The sequence below is a fragment of the Pholcus phalangioides genome, unplaced genomic scaffold, assembly GCF_987345545.1.
Source record: "Pholcus phalangioides strain wild (caught in Gottingen) unplaced genomic scaffold, Ppha-v1.0 ptg000014l_1, whole genome shotgun sequence".
In the NCBI taxonomy this organism is placed as follows: domain Eukaryota; kingdom Metazoa; phylum Arthropoda; class Arachnida; order Araneae; family Pholcidae; genus Pholcus; species Pholcus phalangioides.
In genome coordinates, this window is record NW_028301607.1 from 19,792,185 (window position 1) to 19,809,471 (window position 17,287).

At 36.6% G+C, this 17,287-nt stretch overlaps 1 protein-coding gene and 1 long non-coding RNA gene across 8 annotated transcripts in view; both read right to left on the bottom strand.

Moving 5' to 3' along the window:
- Positions 1-1,151: 1,151 nt before the first annotated feature.
- On the bottom strand, positions 1,152-8,892 carry LOC149078237 (uncharacterized). The gene is made up of 3 exons (XR_016193916.1): positions 8,497-8,892; positions 1,727-1,794; positions 1,152-1,324 (listed from the first exon to the last, which is right to left on the bottom strand). It is a non-coding gene; the product is annotated as an uncharacterized LOC149078237 (long non-coding RNA).
- A 2,586-nt stretch (positions 8,893-11,478) lies between these two features.
- LOC149078238 (DNA-binding protein P3A2-like) overlaps positions 11,479-17,287 on the bottom strand; it is a 247,483-nt gene continuing 241,674 nt past the window's right edge. For all 7 annotated transcript variants that reach the window (XM_089241841.1, XM_089241842.1, XM_089241846.1 and 4 more), the window contains one exon: positions 11,479-12,193. In XM_089241841.1, the coding sequence (XP_089097967.1) occupies positions 11,982-12,193 (212 nt within the window). In that variant the 3' untranslated portion in view covers positions 11,479-11,981. The remainder of the gene's footprint in view (positions 12,194-17,287) is intronic.

The window sequence follows — 17,287 nt, forward strand, 5'->3', positions numbered from 1 at the left end:
GTTCAAGTACAGTGGAATAAAACATGCTCTTCTCGGGAAGAATCATTTCGCAGCAAGCAGGAACAAAAAATTTTTGGCGTCCTTTCCGAAATTCCGGGCATACTGAAGAAAAATTCGTTATTTGACACAGAAAAATACGAAATTACACTATTGGAGCAGGATGGTGCAAGATGTTAATTTTGGCGCAGAGTTCCCACCCCTGTTGTAGGAATGTATCTTAACAGACGTTGTTTTGACACAAATAAATAGTGGATTATATTTGAAGGAATTTGTGCTATCAGCAGAACAGGCACATTTAGAAATTCAACATTTTAATTATAAAATTAGACTTGATGTAAATATGTTCCACGGAGGAACGCTTCTTAGAGTCATGTAAGACGACTTCATATACGAGCGGAACTATCAGGCATTCTGGACCTCGCCGAGGTCCAACAGGGTTGCTGCATGAAATCGTCGCTTCGAAAATTACCGCCAAACGGGGGGAAAAAAATTGCTTCGGTAAATCTGGCATAGCAACCTAACAGAATTCTCCGCGCGCTAAAAATGGGTGGCAAATACGTATGGAAAATTCAATTTGTGGGAGAAATGAGGAATTTCAAGGAACGGATATAAACTACATGGATTAACAGATGGATAACTACATGGATTTCTACAGGAAATAAACCACGTTTCATGAAATTATTGGTAAACAACAGGTCGAATTCGTAACAGTTCGTGTGATTACAATCAAGTAATTAATCTTAAACACAAAAGTATATAGCAAAAAAAAAATATTCTTATTAACTTTTAACCTTTTTTCAGGTTTTTATTGAAAATAAAATATTCCCATATATCCCCTACCCCGATCCTTAATTTTACAATAAAAGTTGGCATACAAAAATATATATAGTCAATTTAGATTACATAAAGAAAATTTCTTCTGGATATTAAATGATTGTGTGATAAGGATTGATACTACTGCCTCTAGATATTGGAAATTTAGTAAAAAAATTCTTAAATATTTTAGGAGCATTTATTTTATCAGAATTTTCTTCAGTATATTACAAATTCTGAATAGCACACACAGGTTCAATAGTGTAAATTGACGAGCTCAATGAGTGAATAAATTTATTTATTAAAAAAATATTCAAACATAATGTACATAACTGATGAAAGCAAGATTTTGCAAATATCATATTCACAATTTCACATATTTTTCTACACTAAGTAATCAATTACTGCGCTACTTCAGAGTACCAGTAAACTTTGAATTACAAAAAAAATATGCTTAAATAATAGAAATACAGTTCTTTTCTTGAAACTGTGTGACCCAACATCAGTTAATCTGGAAAAATAAATAAATATATATTCAAAAGCAGTTAAGAGAGCCAAGATAAAAACTCAACAACTGCAAATTGAGAATTGCAATTATGGCAAAAAATAGTCCACGCATAAATGGTAAATACCTATATTTCGTTATGTGACCCCAGTAATAGGTCAATACAGGGATGCAACAAAATACTTTGCCCCCCGGCAAGCCAGAATTTTGGTATCCCCTTGCATGTAGAAACAGTCAAAGGATGAATTCTCTGCACCCCGTCTGGTCCAGCACCTGGGGCACCAGACCGACATGCACCCCCCCCCCCCAGTTGCAGTCCTGGGCCAATAATAAGCTAATCTTAAAATCCTAATAAATGTATAAAAGCATCATAAAATTAAGATAAATAATCACCAACAAAATACACACATTGATTCCTTTTAATAAATATATTTGTCTGCAGCTAGTATCCTCCGAACCAAGCTTTCTCTCCTCATCTAAAAAGTAAACAAATAAGCAATGACGAGTAAAAATGAAACACATACTTTTCTTAAAAATATAAAGACACATTATTAGTGTAAGTGCATAATGTAATTTTTTCTGACACCACATAGTAATTCATTGTGTACAATTGATAGATGTCGATATGTATAGCAAACTATTTTCAGAATTTTACCATTACTCATCCAAAAATTTAAAAGAATAATATATAAATTACAGGTGACTAAAAGATGAAAAAGACAAATATTTAAGATATCAAAAAAGGTACAAGAAAGACATATTTATGTAAAGATGTTCAAATAAATTTCACTTAGTTTTAAAATCTTTCCAACTTCTCAAATTTCTCGTATTCAGAGGAATGGATATGTGAAATGATGTTGGTAGAGTGATAAATATTTACACCTGCGCACACACTAAAGTGGTGGAGCCTATTTCATAACTTCAGTACCTAGATTGAGTAGCTTAGTTACATTACCATTTTATTATTTCAATTATATTTTCCTAAATAATTATTTGTTTCTTGTTAAGTGAAAAATTATCCTTCAATTAATTACAATAGAAATAAGTGGCATGAATAGAGTTTTCTTTCAACATAATCTAGGTTGTGCGATGGTAAAGGAAAACATATCAACAATGGGAATATATTGAGCATACAAGAAAGATTGAATTTGTGCACGCACATGCAACAGTTCATATTTACAGTGGACATCATTAGTGTGATTACGATCTGGACAATGAATATAAAAATCATTTTCATGAAACGGGGAAAATTTCATAATACATATTTACATGTAGTATTGTTATGTGTGATTAGTTGTGAAAATTCACGTGTTTTGATGTTGAGGTAATGGACATCTGAAATAAGTGTCCACCAGCGAATGAGAGAAACCTGATTTTCACGTTTTTCTTGCCATCATAATAATGTGTTATGTGCTTGTACGTCTGTATAACGAGGTTTGTTGCTGACAGTTGTCAAAAACTCTTTCCTGCCTTCTAAATCTTTTGCATATCTTAATGCTTATTTTCTGAAATAATTGTATTCATATTTTTTGTACTACACTTAGGCTGGTATTACACTATAAAAGTTTGATAAAAGTCCTTTTATAAAACTTGAAAAATGCAACCAATAAGGTCAACGGTTACATTTTCTAGAATGTAACCAATAACCTTATTGGTTAGATTTTTCAAGTTTTATAAAAGGGATTTTATCAAACTTTTTGTGACGTTACGACCCCTCCATTCCGACGATCTCTCACCAGAATGAGGGAGAAGAGAAACGGAGGAAAGAAAAGACCCAAGGGGGTGTGAAGAAAGGAGACGCTTGGTTGGGGAGAGGAGAAAAGAGACAGACAGGGAAGAGAGGAGCGACTTTCGGGACCTAAGGAGAAGGTCATGGACTTGGATAGTCAGAGGAAAACAAATGATTTCATTAATTGTCTCAATGTATATATATCGTTATAATTGTACCATGTCTTAATCAAGGAATACATATTTATTGCTTTGAAACTTCGTCTCACTCGTGGGACTTTTTGACTCAATTACTACGAAACCAACAAACCAGTGGGGTCAGCTGGCCTCACAACGAAAAATGGCGCGTGTCGACAACATCAAGAAGTGGTGGAGTGAAGGTGGTGCGATGCTGTACTTTCCAGTGGTGTAGTGCCGAACTTTGCAATTGAGTGCTTCCTGGACATACTGCGGACATGGTAGTGAGCATCCCTAACATACTGCGGACATGGTAGTGAGCATCCCAAACATACTGCGGGCATGGTAGTGAGCATCCTAGACATTCAGCGCACATGGTAGTGAACATTCTGTGGACATAAGTGATAACGACGTGATGGCTATGACAACGATGGAACTGGGTGAGTACCGCGTGGTTTGTCTCCTTTCATGAGCGTTTACTCGTGTTAGTGTTTGGAGAGCCTTTATCTGTAACGTTTAATTTTTAGCTTTAGTTTTGGGAGTTATCATTTTATTTTGTTCTGTTGTTTTGGTTCTATAATTCTGGGAAACTTGCATAATGATGGGTAAGAGAAGTAGACGTCGTAAGTCAGGTAGGGTTGACAAAGATATGCAAGAATTCGATGGAAATGTGGGAGACAGAACCAATGGATCTATTGAGGAGACAATGGAATGGGATAGAACAAGGGAATGTGATTCGGAAGCCCAAATCCTGGAGCTAAAAATTTGGTTACAAAGAGAGCAAAATGTGGGTTGGGAGATGGAAGTAGAACTGGTACGGCAGAGGAAGAGGGACATTCTAGAGATGACTTGGTTGCAAGGGTCAGTGTTGACTTAAAGTCAATGGGGCTGCCGCTCAAGGCGGAAGATATTCCTTTGATGCTGAAGAATGTTGTTGTGGCTAGTGCCGAAGGGGAAGCAGAATTCAGGTTGGACTCGGGTGCCGACATCACTTGTATTCGTCAAGGATTGTTGGGGGAAGAAAAGGAACCAGTGAAAGGTTTTGCCAGCTTATACAGTGCCTTCGGGGACAGTATACGAGTACCTTTGAAAGTTCTAAAGTTGAAAATAGCTGAGAGAGGGCTACATTCCAGAGACAATGGGATAGAGACCACCTGTGCTATTGCCCCAAAGCTAAGTAGAGAGGGTCTTCTTTCTCTGGGGGATTTGAATGCATTGGCTATACGACACAAAGAAATGTTTCCGTCGTCCGAGGGGGAACGTTCACGTTGGTCAAGTAACAACGCTCTCGCAAAGAAAGAAAGAAGTGGCGGCGACCAATTTAGAGGAAATCGTTTTACCACCCACCGAAAAACGACAGGAAGAAGAGATGTCAACGAGAAAATCCGATTGTGACAGGGAACAGAGACAAGATGGTTTAGGACCCATAAATGAGCAGGCAAATTCCGAGAAATCGGAAGGAGAACGCTTGAAAAAAGAACAACGGGAAGACGATAGTTTGAAGGGACCATTCCAGATGGCTGACAGGGGGAAAGAGGGTTTTAGTGTCATGGATGGTTATCTGTACCATCGTGAATACGTACAGGATACTGTAATCTGTCAACTGGGTTTGCCGACGAATCGAAGAAAAAGGGTTTTAAATAGCACATAAAGCTGTTTTTGCCGGTCATTAGGGTTTCCGAAAAACGCTGGAAAGAATAAAACCATCTTTTTTTTGGCCTGGGATGAAGGCAAAGACTGGATTCTCCCCTTGTCCTTAGAAAACGCTCGCTCAGCACTTGTCCGTAACTTAAGGAGCTGCTCAACAGAGAGCTTCAAAGAGAATTCCCCGAGATGCATTCTCCCCTTCTCCTTAACCATTATCCTTAGGATCACGTGACTGGTTGTGGAGAAAAAACTGGTCTTTCGGTTCGTTCAGTTCTTCGGCTCAGCTCGTCATTTGACCAATCAACATAAAGCAAAAATTTTACAACTACTACTATACCTATCGAAAATCAATGTTTCTTCTACATTAGTGGCAACAATTGCTTTATTTACATTAATTTCGCGCGTATTGAGTTTTATCTATGGTAAAAAAGCCTTGGAGGAAGTATGAGGCAATTAATAAGGGTATATATAAGGGAGGTATATATCCTCTTAGGTAAAAACCCAAGGGAATCAACGACACCTAAATTATATTCATTAAAAATATGTAACGCATGCTGCATAGCACAACCACTTGGAGGTTGGCACAGCTGTTATGTTCAATCGTCGGGGTGGGATGTTGAACATTTTCCAAGTCTATGAATTTCGTGCCAATGTTAAAGCCATCTCATATTCCTAAACAAATGCTACATACAATTAGAGCCCTTGCAATATCAGCGGGTCGGAACAGCTGTCGTATGGTCTGCCACTTGGCGATTATTTGGCGCCACACATGTCTGATGGCCCGACGAAGAGTCGCCAAGGCCGTCAGACACTACGGACGCCAAAAAAAAAAAACAACGTGCAAAACATAATAGAAACCACCAAGCATAAAAATAGAAAAAAAATATCAGTTAAAAAAAAATTACACCTGGCCCATTTTTTTAATAATAAAAAGATTGGGGTATAAGGAATTCCTGGCATAAATATTCTATGTATTACAACTAAAACAAAGACCCTTTTTTTTTAAATAAACTGATCCGGGCATGTTGAATAAATAAATATTCTATGTATTAAAACTAAAACCCGGACCCTTTTTTTTAAATAAACGGATCCGGACATGAAAAATTCTGTAGGTTCATTTTAAATAACAGGGTTCATACTCATTTTCGTAAAAAAAATTCCCTGACTTTTCCAGGTTTTCCAGTCAAATTTTCAAAAAATTCCAGGTTTTTTTTTAAAATCAAAAAATTGATATAAATTAATAAAAATTTAGAAAAAATTAATTATATTATAAAATTATTTATATTAATTATAAAATTGACAATTTTAATTACAATATCATAATGACATCATAATCGTAGATTTTTTTACACACATTTATGCTTTTCAAATACACCTGATGGAGAAGAAAAATGGAGCACAATTAAGGAATGAAAGATTTCCCTTTTCGGCAATTTCAATGCCCACAAGATTTAAGCCTTTACAGTTGTTTCCTTTGTGACATAATTAGTCAAAGATGTAGCTGGTTTCACTGCATCAAAATTCTTTACAGTTGGCTTGCACTCGCGTAAGCGCTAGAACTGAGAAGCTACGCAATCGGGGGGTTGTTCACTGAACTCTGATTTGATGTGCTTGGCACAGTTCTGGATAACTTATCTGCCCATGTTGCGAGTTTTACCACAAAGCTGCCACCATGCTTTATACGGGTCATTTTTGACTGCTTCGATCCAATCAGCCTACTGACGATCCGCTCAGACAAGTTTTCTTACAACGTATTGTTTTCAAATGAAAATACCCACGTGGAAAATCAAAACATACCCGTGCGTCATCTGTCGTTTCTAACTGGTCAACTTACGAAATTATCGCAACTGCGCTTTGTACCCATGGCTTTCTACGATGCGTAGTTATGATGTTTCTGGGGAAGCGCTAGAAAAAGTTACGATAAAGTCGTAGCAATACGCTTTTCCAAGAGGACTTACGAAATTCTCGTTCCTCCTTGGCAGTATCTAACGTTTTTTGCGATACATTGCGATACATTAGAAATGCTTCACGGAGGGTATTGCCAAAGGTGCTTTCACCGAAGCAAAGCTGTGGAGAAAAAAAAAAAAGGGACGAAGAGAAGGAAGAATTCAAACTGTATTGTGAAGCTGTGACATCATGCTCAGAACTTTAAATGTGGTGGATTGTGAATGTCCACTGAAGATGAACATTCATCTAGGTGGGAAGGTGTGACGGTACGACCCCTCCATTCCGACGATCTCTCACCAGAACGAGGGAGAAGAGAAACGGAAGAAAGAAAAGACAACGGGTGTGAAGAAAGAAGACGCTTGGTTGGGGAGAGGAGAAAAGAGACAGACAGGGAAGAGAGGAGCAACTTTCGGGACTTAAGGAGAAGGTCATGGACTTGGGCAGTTAGAGGAAAACAAATGATTTCATTAATCGTCTCAATGTATATATATCATTATAATTGTACCATGTCTTAATCAAGGAATACATATTTATTGCTTGGAAACTTCGTCTCACTCGCGGGACTTTTTGACTCAATTACTACGAAACCAACGAACCAGTGGGATCAGCTGGCCTCACACTTTTATAGTGTAATACCGGCCTTACCATGATGTACCAAAATGTCACTTTTTAACCACAAAGTCAAAAATTAACAAATCAACGATTATAATGTCAGTTAACTTTTTTTTTTTTTGTCAACTTTCTTATATCAGTTTCTAATTCCCCTCAAATTTTACTCACAGAACATATTAAATGGAAAATACAGACTGCAAAATAAATGAAGTGAATTTTTGAATCATTATTTCTCAAATCTGCGGCTTTTTTTAACTTGCTGTGTGTTGAGCATTTGAAGCTGCAGGCTTCGCTATGCACTAAAATGATAAATTAAAGAAAGAAAACATGCTGGCAATATTAAAAACTTATAATATTTTTGAATATTGAGGTTATTTTCATGTATCTATGGTTTTGAGGAAAAAATAATTTCATCAAAATTCATAATTCACAATCTTTGAATGCATTTTTTGCGAATTGTCAATTTTGACAATTGCGCACACGATTACACAAAAATGGTTAGACCAATGATTATGAAATTTTCTACACTTACTAAACTAACTTAGGGCTATAGAACGAACTAGAATCTTTGAGATTCACAGAAAATTAAAAATTTTGAATACAGTGAAAAATTTGAAAATTTTAAATAAAAAAAAAATTCCTTCATAATTTCTTAGAACTCCTAATTCATTGAAACTCCACATTCATATCCTTTGGAAGGAAGCACAAGCCATAGGTCTAAGTAAAAATTACTCATGTAATCAAGTGTGCAAAACACCTATGTTTTTGCAGAGGCAAAATTTAACATGCAAGTTTTTTGCTTCAAAACTCAGTGTGTATGAAAAATTTAAAAGCATTTTCCATGCAAGATAATGATACAAGCTAAACATATGATGCACATTTTAAAACATTATCATTAAACTAATTCTAAATAATTTAGCAGAGTAATCACTACATATGACTTGCATGAAATCCTGCGTCCCCTTGAGTATATGAACAGCACTAAACGAAACAGTTAATTGTTAATTTTCTGGCTTTATAATAAAGAGAATAGAGAAAATAAGGTTATTTTCGAACACATAACATACCAAATCATTGCTCAGGACTTTTTCCTTTGGGAAAGAGCGTAAATCATCCCAAGATGGTCTCTGTGGCAGTGGTCATGTCTTTCTGTCTGCTCAGAAATTTTGAAAGGCCTATATTCTTTTCCCGGTTGAGGAGTGAGAGGTTTTGGAGGATTGGGAAGATGGAACTATATATATGGGGCACAGCAGTTTGCTTCAACTTCTTCCAGCCATCTTGCTTTTTGAGCTCAAATAGGCTTTTTTTAAAATGTACCTGATTTGAAAAAATAAATAAAAAAATGACTGTTTTTTTTTTTTAAATCTTGATTTAAAACAATGTCAAACAAAAAAAGTTCATATCACTTAACATGTATGAATAAATATACAGTAGACTATATAGTAAATTCTATGACATATATTTCTAATTGCTTCCTATTGTACAGCTCTTTATCAACTGAAATGCAGCCAAACCTTCTTTTAAGAGACATCTCTTTTAAATGCAAAAAATATCTCAGTTCTTTGGAATAAGAATTTCAGTAATTTATCTCTGAACAATGGACACTTATACAAGTTTTAATAGTTACTTTCAAATGATAATTTCGAGTAAAAGTGATAAATTGTCTGAAGCTGTTTCAGAAAAAAGCATTTGAATTTCAATTGAACACTAACAACGCAAATACACTGATGATCCCCCCCCTCACATATATATATATATATATATACACACTGAAGAGCCAAAAAAACTGGTTACCTGCCTTATATCGTGTAGGGCCACCGCGAGCCCGCAGAAGTGCCGCAACACGACGTGGCATGGACTCGACTAATGTCTGAAGTAGCGGTGGAGGCAATTGTCACCATGAATCCTGCAGTGCTGTCCATAAATCCGTAGGAGTAAGAGGGGGTGGAGATCTCTTCTGAACAGCATGTTGCAAGGCATTCCAGATATGTTCATGTCTGGGGATTTCGGAAGTGTCTAAAGTCAGAAGAGAGTTCCTGGAGCCACTTTGTAGCAATTCTGGACGTGTGGGGTGTCGCATTGTCCTGCTGAAATTGTCCCCGTCCATCGGAATGCACAATGGACATGAATGGGTGCAGGTGATCACAGGATGCTTACGTACCTGTCACCTATCAGAGTCAAAACTAGACGTATCAGGGGTCCCATATCACGCCAACTGCACATGCCCCATACCATCACAGAGCTTCCACCAGCTTGAACAGTCCCCTGTTGACATGTAGGGTCCATGGATTCATGAGGTTGTCTCCATACAAGTCCATCAGCTCGAAGCAATTGGAACCAAGACTTGTCAGACCAGGCAACGTGTTTCCAGTCCAATGTCGGGCCCAGGCGAGACGTAAAGCTTTGTGTCGTGCAGTTATCAAGGGTACACGAGTGGGCCTTCGGCTCCGAAAGCCCATATAGATGATTTTTCGTTGAATGGTTCGCTTGCTGGCACTTGTTGATGGCCCAGCATTGAAATCTGCAGCAATTTGCGGAGTTGCACGTCTGTCACGTTTAATGATTCTCGTCAGTCGTTGTTGGTCCCGTTCTTGCCTGTCGTAGATTTAATTTTTTACCGGATTCCCGATATTCACGGTACACTCGTGAAATGGTCGTACGTGAAAATCCAAATTTCATCGCTATCTCGGAGATGCTATGTCCCATATCTCGTGCGCCGACTATAACACCACGTTCAAACTCACTTAAATCTCGATAACCTGCCATTGTAGCAGCAGTAACCGATCTGACAACTATGTCAGACACTTGTTGTGTTATATAGGCGTTGCCGACCGTAGCGCCGTACTCTGATTGGTTCCATATCTCTTTATTTGCATACGCATGCTTGTACCAGTTTTTTGGGCTCTTCAGTTTACATTAAATACGCATTAAACAGCATATATTTACCTGTAATCTAACAAGTGATATCAGCACCTTTCCTTCATCACCACCACACAAAAAAACAGCATAAACTTTAACCCTTCCCAAATTACCGCATTGTCTCGAAGTGAAGATTAAGAGTAGAATGAATGAGCTTTGAAACATTTTGTACATTTATAAAAATATTTTCCTGGACTAATGTTTGGGAGATTATGACTGATAACAATGACCTGAAAATCATATCTCATATTGAGGCTCCACTGTACTTAATTTGGCTATATATATATATAGAGCCCCTTTTTTGAAATATCTTTGATAAATGGTCCCTTAAATTCCCTGCTCAGTACTGTAATACTAATTAACGATTACCAACAAACACGTAATTTTGTTGCTTATTGTAAAAAAAATAATAATAAGGACAGAAATGAAAATAAACTGAAAAAGTTTTTTACTATTACATTTATTTTTAATTCCACGGAAAATTTAACAAACTAAATTTTCAGTAAATTCAACTTAAATTTAACCAAAATTTAACAACATTATCAAAAATATATATCATAAATATGATTGTAAAAAATTTTAGTCCAAAAAATAATTAAATTTCACTTACTTCGCATAGGGAAGCTCTGTTTCCGTGAGGAACTTGGCGCTCTAATGCACAGTTCACGATTCTTGCATTGGTCTTTATAAAACTCTAGAAATCCTTTTTTTATTCGAATTTTAACATTCTGGTGCCGAAAACCATGGAATTTTTGCAGTAATTTTGAAAAAAATAGACAAAAATGATTCAAAAATATTAATAATATTAATAAAAAGGAAGACGTCCTAAGGATCCCACGGTAAGATAACATTTGAACAGTGCGCTACAGAGGACCAAAATGGCACATACTCCAGTCTGTGTATTAAGGAGTTCTAGAGACATGTGCACGACTGGTAACTAATGAAAATATAAGCAGCAAAAATAAAGGGGAACAAGCACACAACCACATAGTTTCCAAGGAGGTGCTGCCATCTACAATGCAAAATTACAACTGCAAAATTAGGTTCTAACAGACGTATTGAAAAAGTCTGAAAATCAGATAAATATAGTGAATTTTCTGAGAGAGAACTGATTGATACTATAGTGATCGTAACAATTATTTCATTTTTGTAAACTAAAGTATTTTATTATCTTTTAAATTTGGCACATACATCATAGGGTCGATCGAATAGAAAACATTGCACAAGATTACATGCAAAAAAAAAACCAATGCTCAGATGACTAACTGACTGTGAAGTTGAGATTTAACAATCACTCATTCAGTTTTCAGTTCATATTCATGTTTTATAACATTCACTACACTTAATGATCAGTAAAAGCAAATGAAGTTTGAAAATTACAAAGTTTTTGAAGTTTAATTTCTCAAAATCAGTGCATTTCGTCATCAATGCATTTCCCATTGAAACTCAAATTATGTTGTTTCATTGCTATGAATAATAAACCTACAAAAATATCTTGGCTTATGCAATAAAAATATAATTAACATTTAAAGATTTACAACAAATGTTCAGGACGATGTAAAAAACAATGAATGTTAGAGAAATGAATCTTCAAAACAATTCTCAAACATATATGTCAAGCTTCTCATCAACATTAATCAATGTGTTGTGAAGAAGTCAAAATATTAACATTCTCAGTGGTAGAATTGACTGTGACAGCAGATTCATGGCTTGTCTCTGAGATGACTGGAGCCATCGCAACTTGGATGCTATGATGAGCTGGCATGTCAGCAAGTTGAGAAATATTGGCTACGACAGTTTGATACATAGATACCGGAATAGACACCATGCCAGACACAGGAAATGCTGGAATAAGAATGGTATTGTTATTGGTACAGTATTGTGAATGAAATATAAAACATCAAGTCTGTCTAACACTATACCTGATAGTGTCTTTGAATAACTTCATGGAAATGAAATTTATGAAGCTAGTCATGACTTGATAAAAACCCGGAACATAAAATAAATGCAATGAACATTTCTTTGATTTCAGTTGTTTTCATCCAATAAAGTTTTCATTGATTTTTAAAAACGATTCAGAATTTCACTAAAAAATATTACTGCACTCTCGTAAGATAAAATCTCTATGTCAGGCTATTACTTCTTATTCTTCAATGCTCATTTGCTTTTTTTTTTTTTTGAAGCATATTGAATTTTCAATTATAGATGACATTTTCAACTTCACATTTCACTACATTCTCAGAAAAGTAGACATTTTGATATTGCGGATGTCATTCAGACATCAAATAATATGAACCGTCAATTTGCAATAAGGTGAACTCTGATAACTTGAATACCTGTTCAAGTTAAAGTTTTCACTCAGCCCCAGAACCTTTTCCATATTTTGGTATTAAAATTTTCCCTTATATAACTCCAAGTTTTCTTCCTTTAAGTCGAAGGGTGCGGTAGTCCAGTGTAACATATCACCCTTATGGGGTCGTAGGTTTCATTTATCACCAATGCATGTCGCCACTGACCCCCCCGGCAACTCCACCAATTGATCCCTAGGGATAAGACCCAGTTGAGACATGTGATTTATGAGCATATATTTTTGTTTATGTATATTATTATTTCATTGTGTTGAAATATATATATACTTCATGAAAATATTTATTTATTTCAACGTGTAATCACGTATAAATAAATAAATATATATTTATACATGATGAAAAGGATTATAATGTTATTGAATACCTTGTCTCACGGGCACCAGCGAGCTACCGTTCCATAATACTAGTTGCATGATCTCAAATTTGAAATAGCCATGAAAACATCATGGAGAAGCCTGATCAACTTCCTCCATCTAGTTCAGACTGTTACCACAGAAAATGTAGTAGTGTTCAAAAATAATCCATGACACATGTCTGTATGTGAATCAAGTGAATTTAATTGATTTCTTCAAGCGCAGAACATTAGCCATACTTTATTGTTTCCGATGAGGAAGCCATTTCTATTAATAAATAATGAGCTTGAGCAATAACGTAAATACGGACAATATTTACATGGACTCATTCCCAGCATGTTATTCACCTTTACTGCCACCTTTGTACAACATAATAGGATGCATTAGTGGTGACATCACAACCGGCAGTGCTGATTACAAACAAACATGAGCTGCGTGAGGTTATTAACACTAGAACCGCAGCACTTTCGGTATACCTAGAACCGTGGACTGGATCAAATTGACCCAAACTTTGAAAAAACAATGTTTCATAGCGAAAGCAGGATATTTATTTTTGGTTTATGGGTTTCTCCCTACTCTTAATCAATGTTGTTTAATTGCGTATCCATAATGGAAAATTATATTTGTTTATAAATATAAAATGGGCTTCTAAATTAGCTGAAAAAATGATGTAATTCAGTAAAAATAAGATTTAATATACATTATTGACTTTATTCAGTCCAAAAAGATTTTTCAGTAATCCCATAATTTGACAAAGATGCAAAATAAGCGTGTCAAATTGAGCATGAAAAAGTCTATAATATGATTCTGTCAAATAAGTATTGATTTCTTACTGATAGTGGAATTTATGATGAGCAGTTGAGTAATTTTTTTTTTCTTCAATATTCTTGCACATTCATCGCATGTTGAAATTGCACAACCCATGTAAAAATTAAGTTTTTTTTCCACATTTTTATGTTACCTGACATATCAGACTCTTTTATTTTTATTTATTACTATTATTATTATTTTCATCGCTCATGAACAGATACGTGATCAAGAGTGCACGAACGTTTCCTTTTGCGCAAGGGCAACACGTATGATAAACGCAGCTCTTCAATGAGATTTTAGAGGAACTGCTTTTAAAAAATAGTTCTGGCCTTCTGTACTGCTCTATACAAAATACAGGAATATTTTAACAGTGAGATCCAGGATCATGGCCCCCCACATCCTGTAGCGGGGCCCCTAGGCTGGGATCTTTTGCGGGCCCCTTCTGTAGTTAATATGTAGCTTGAAAAAGTAAAAAATTATGATAACCGTCCCGGGCCCCAGGGCTAGAGCCCTGTCAGCCCCCCTTATGTGGGGGCCATGTCCAGGATGTTATAGAAAACGTCTATGATGCCGAATATTTTCTGGGAATTTGATTGCTACAACTACGATTGTTACACTTTGTTGAATTGTAGTGTGAAATAGTTTGTGTGTGTGTGTGTGTGAGGAAGCTTATTTTGGGGTTAACTACTTCCAAATTGACTGCCAGATGAAGCGTGCTGAGTAATGAAAAACTTATATTGTTCTTTCCTTGATAAATTGCCATTGTGGCATCATTGTTCCATACAACTGTATTGTTCCATACAACTGAGATAATATTGCTCTTCGATTTCATCTCATCGTCTCTACTAAGCTCGTATTTATTGGCTTTTAGCATTTGAGCCAGCGTCAGTGTAATGAAAAGAGGTGTCTGTTGAGGCATTTCTGCTCTTGTTCTCAAATGGCTTGATCAGTTGCATCACTATGTGCTCTGAAAAAGAGATTCAGTGGACGCAGATACTTCCCAAGGTTTCAAACTCCATGCAAAACATATTTGGTGCAAGCCAGAAGTTTACTCTTTTTTTGTGACATCGTTTGCCTACAGAAATTTCAACTACACGTTTTTTCTAAAGTTAAGCTTTTGCTCTCACAAAATCTTTATTGAGTTTCGTCAGAATTCCAGGTATTCAAGTTTACAAAGGAAAAGAATATTTAGCTCTACTCGTGTCATTACCCCATTGAAAAAAAGATAATCTGCTCTGACAATGAATTGGCCTTGACCTTGAAAGACCGTTATCCTTCACTATCTTCATTTACAAAAAAATTTAGGAAGGGTAACTAGTTCCAAGAAAATTCTGCACCCCCTTTTTTCCTATAGAATAGTATGTTAGGTCAAAATGACCCAAATCGCGGTTCTAGGTGTAAGTGCTTATAGTTCTGAAACACGAAATGTGAACATGATAAAATTTTAGTGAATTAATATTCATATGATATCATGAAAAGTCGCGACATTTTTTAAATATCTGCGAGTAAGTTTTTGAGATAAATGAAAATGAAGTTTGATTTGGGTCAAATTGACCAACTCCGCGGTTCTAGTGTTAAGGAAAACGCCATAGGACGTAGGTGAGTCTGTTCAAATTACTTTTCTAAAAAAAAAATTATTATATAAGACTTGTGAGCTCTTGAAATAGAAACTTCAAACTCTTGTGAACATGCAATGTTAAAAATAAAATATTTTTTCTCTAATCAGTTAAAGCTTTTTATTTCTTGCATGTTATCCGTTCATGTGCATTTGCATTAATTGCTCTGAATATATTCATTTCATTAAATATGAATTATTCATTTTCAAGTAACTTCCTTTCATTAATTTATTCCTTTTCATGAAGTATTTCTTTTATTAAATCAAATTTGTTCCGATAATTCTAAAATTATTTTTTTCATTAACAGGGTAACAACCATCATGGTAAAGTCACAAAGTCCCGGAATGAGAAAGAAATTTGAGTGGAGGTCACATTTGTTTGATTCCCCGGAGATTTTTTTCTTTCGATTTTTTCCCCCTAAAATCTAGGCTTTGGAGAAGCTGTGGCATTCAATATTTTTTTTCTTCTCTCTCAGGTTTTATTCCTACTTTTTTGCCCGGAGGGATGGATGGGTGAGTACCAACAGAAAAAGACAATATAAATGTGTAGCCACCCTACATTGGGCAGACATTATATGAGTGATGCAAAAAATATATTTAGACTGGATGAAAAAAAAAAAAATTTTTCTTCAAGATCCATTATAAACTGAAGAGCCAAAAAAACTGGTACAGGCATGCGTATGCAAATAAAGAGATATGGAACCAATCAGAGTATGGCGCTGCAGTCGGCAACGCCTATATAACACAACAACTGTCGGACATAGTTGTTAGATCGGTTACTGCTGCTACAATGGCAGGTTATAGAGATTTAAGTGAGTTTGAACGTGGTGTTATAGTCGGCGCACAAGAGATGGGACATAGCAGGGGCGTAGCCAGAAATTTCGTTCGGGAGGGGTACCACTTTCATTTCGAGGGGGGGGGGAATCAAAGTGACAGAACAATGGATTTGGCCATCTTTTTACCTTTTTTCGGTCATTTTCTCACATTTCGGGGGGGGGGGAGGGGGAAACCAGACCCCTCAATTCGTCGTCGTCCCCGCTACGCCCTTGGGACATAGCATCTCCGAGGTAGCGATGAAATTTGGAGCTTCACGTACGACCATTTCACGAGTGTACTGTGAATATCGGGAATCCGGTAAAAAATTAAATCTACGACATCGCTGCGGTCGGAAAAAGATCATGCAAGAACGAGACCAATGACAACTGACGAGAATCATTAAATGTGACAGACATGCAACCCTTCCGCAAATTGCTGCAGATTTCAATGCTGGGCCATCAACAAGTGTCAGCGTGCGAACCATTCAACGAAAAATCATCTATGTAGGCTTTCGGAGCCGAAGGTCCACTCGTGCACCCTTGATGACTGCACGACACAAAGCTTTACGCCTCGCCTGGGCCGACAACACCGACATTGGACTGGAAACACGTTGCCTGGTCTGACAAGTCTCGGTTCCAATTGCTTCGAGCCGATGGACGTGTACGAGTATGGAGACAACCTGATGAATCCATGGACCCTACATGTCAACAGGGGACTTTTCAAGCTGGTGGAGGCTCTGCAATGGTATGGGGCATGTGCAGTTGGCGTGATATGGGACCCCTGATACGTCTAGTTTCAACTCCGATAGGTGACAGGTACGTAAGCATCCTGTCTGATCACCTGCACCCATTCATGTCCATTGTGCATTCCGACGGACGGGGACAATTTCAGCAGGACAATGCGACATCCCACACGTCCAGAATTGCTACAAAGTGGCTCCAGGAACTTTCTTCTGACTTTAGACACTTCCGAAATC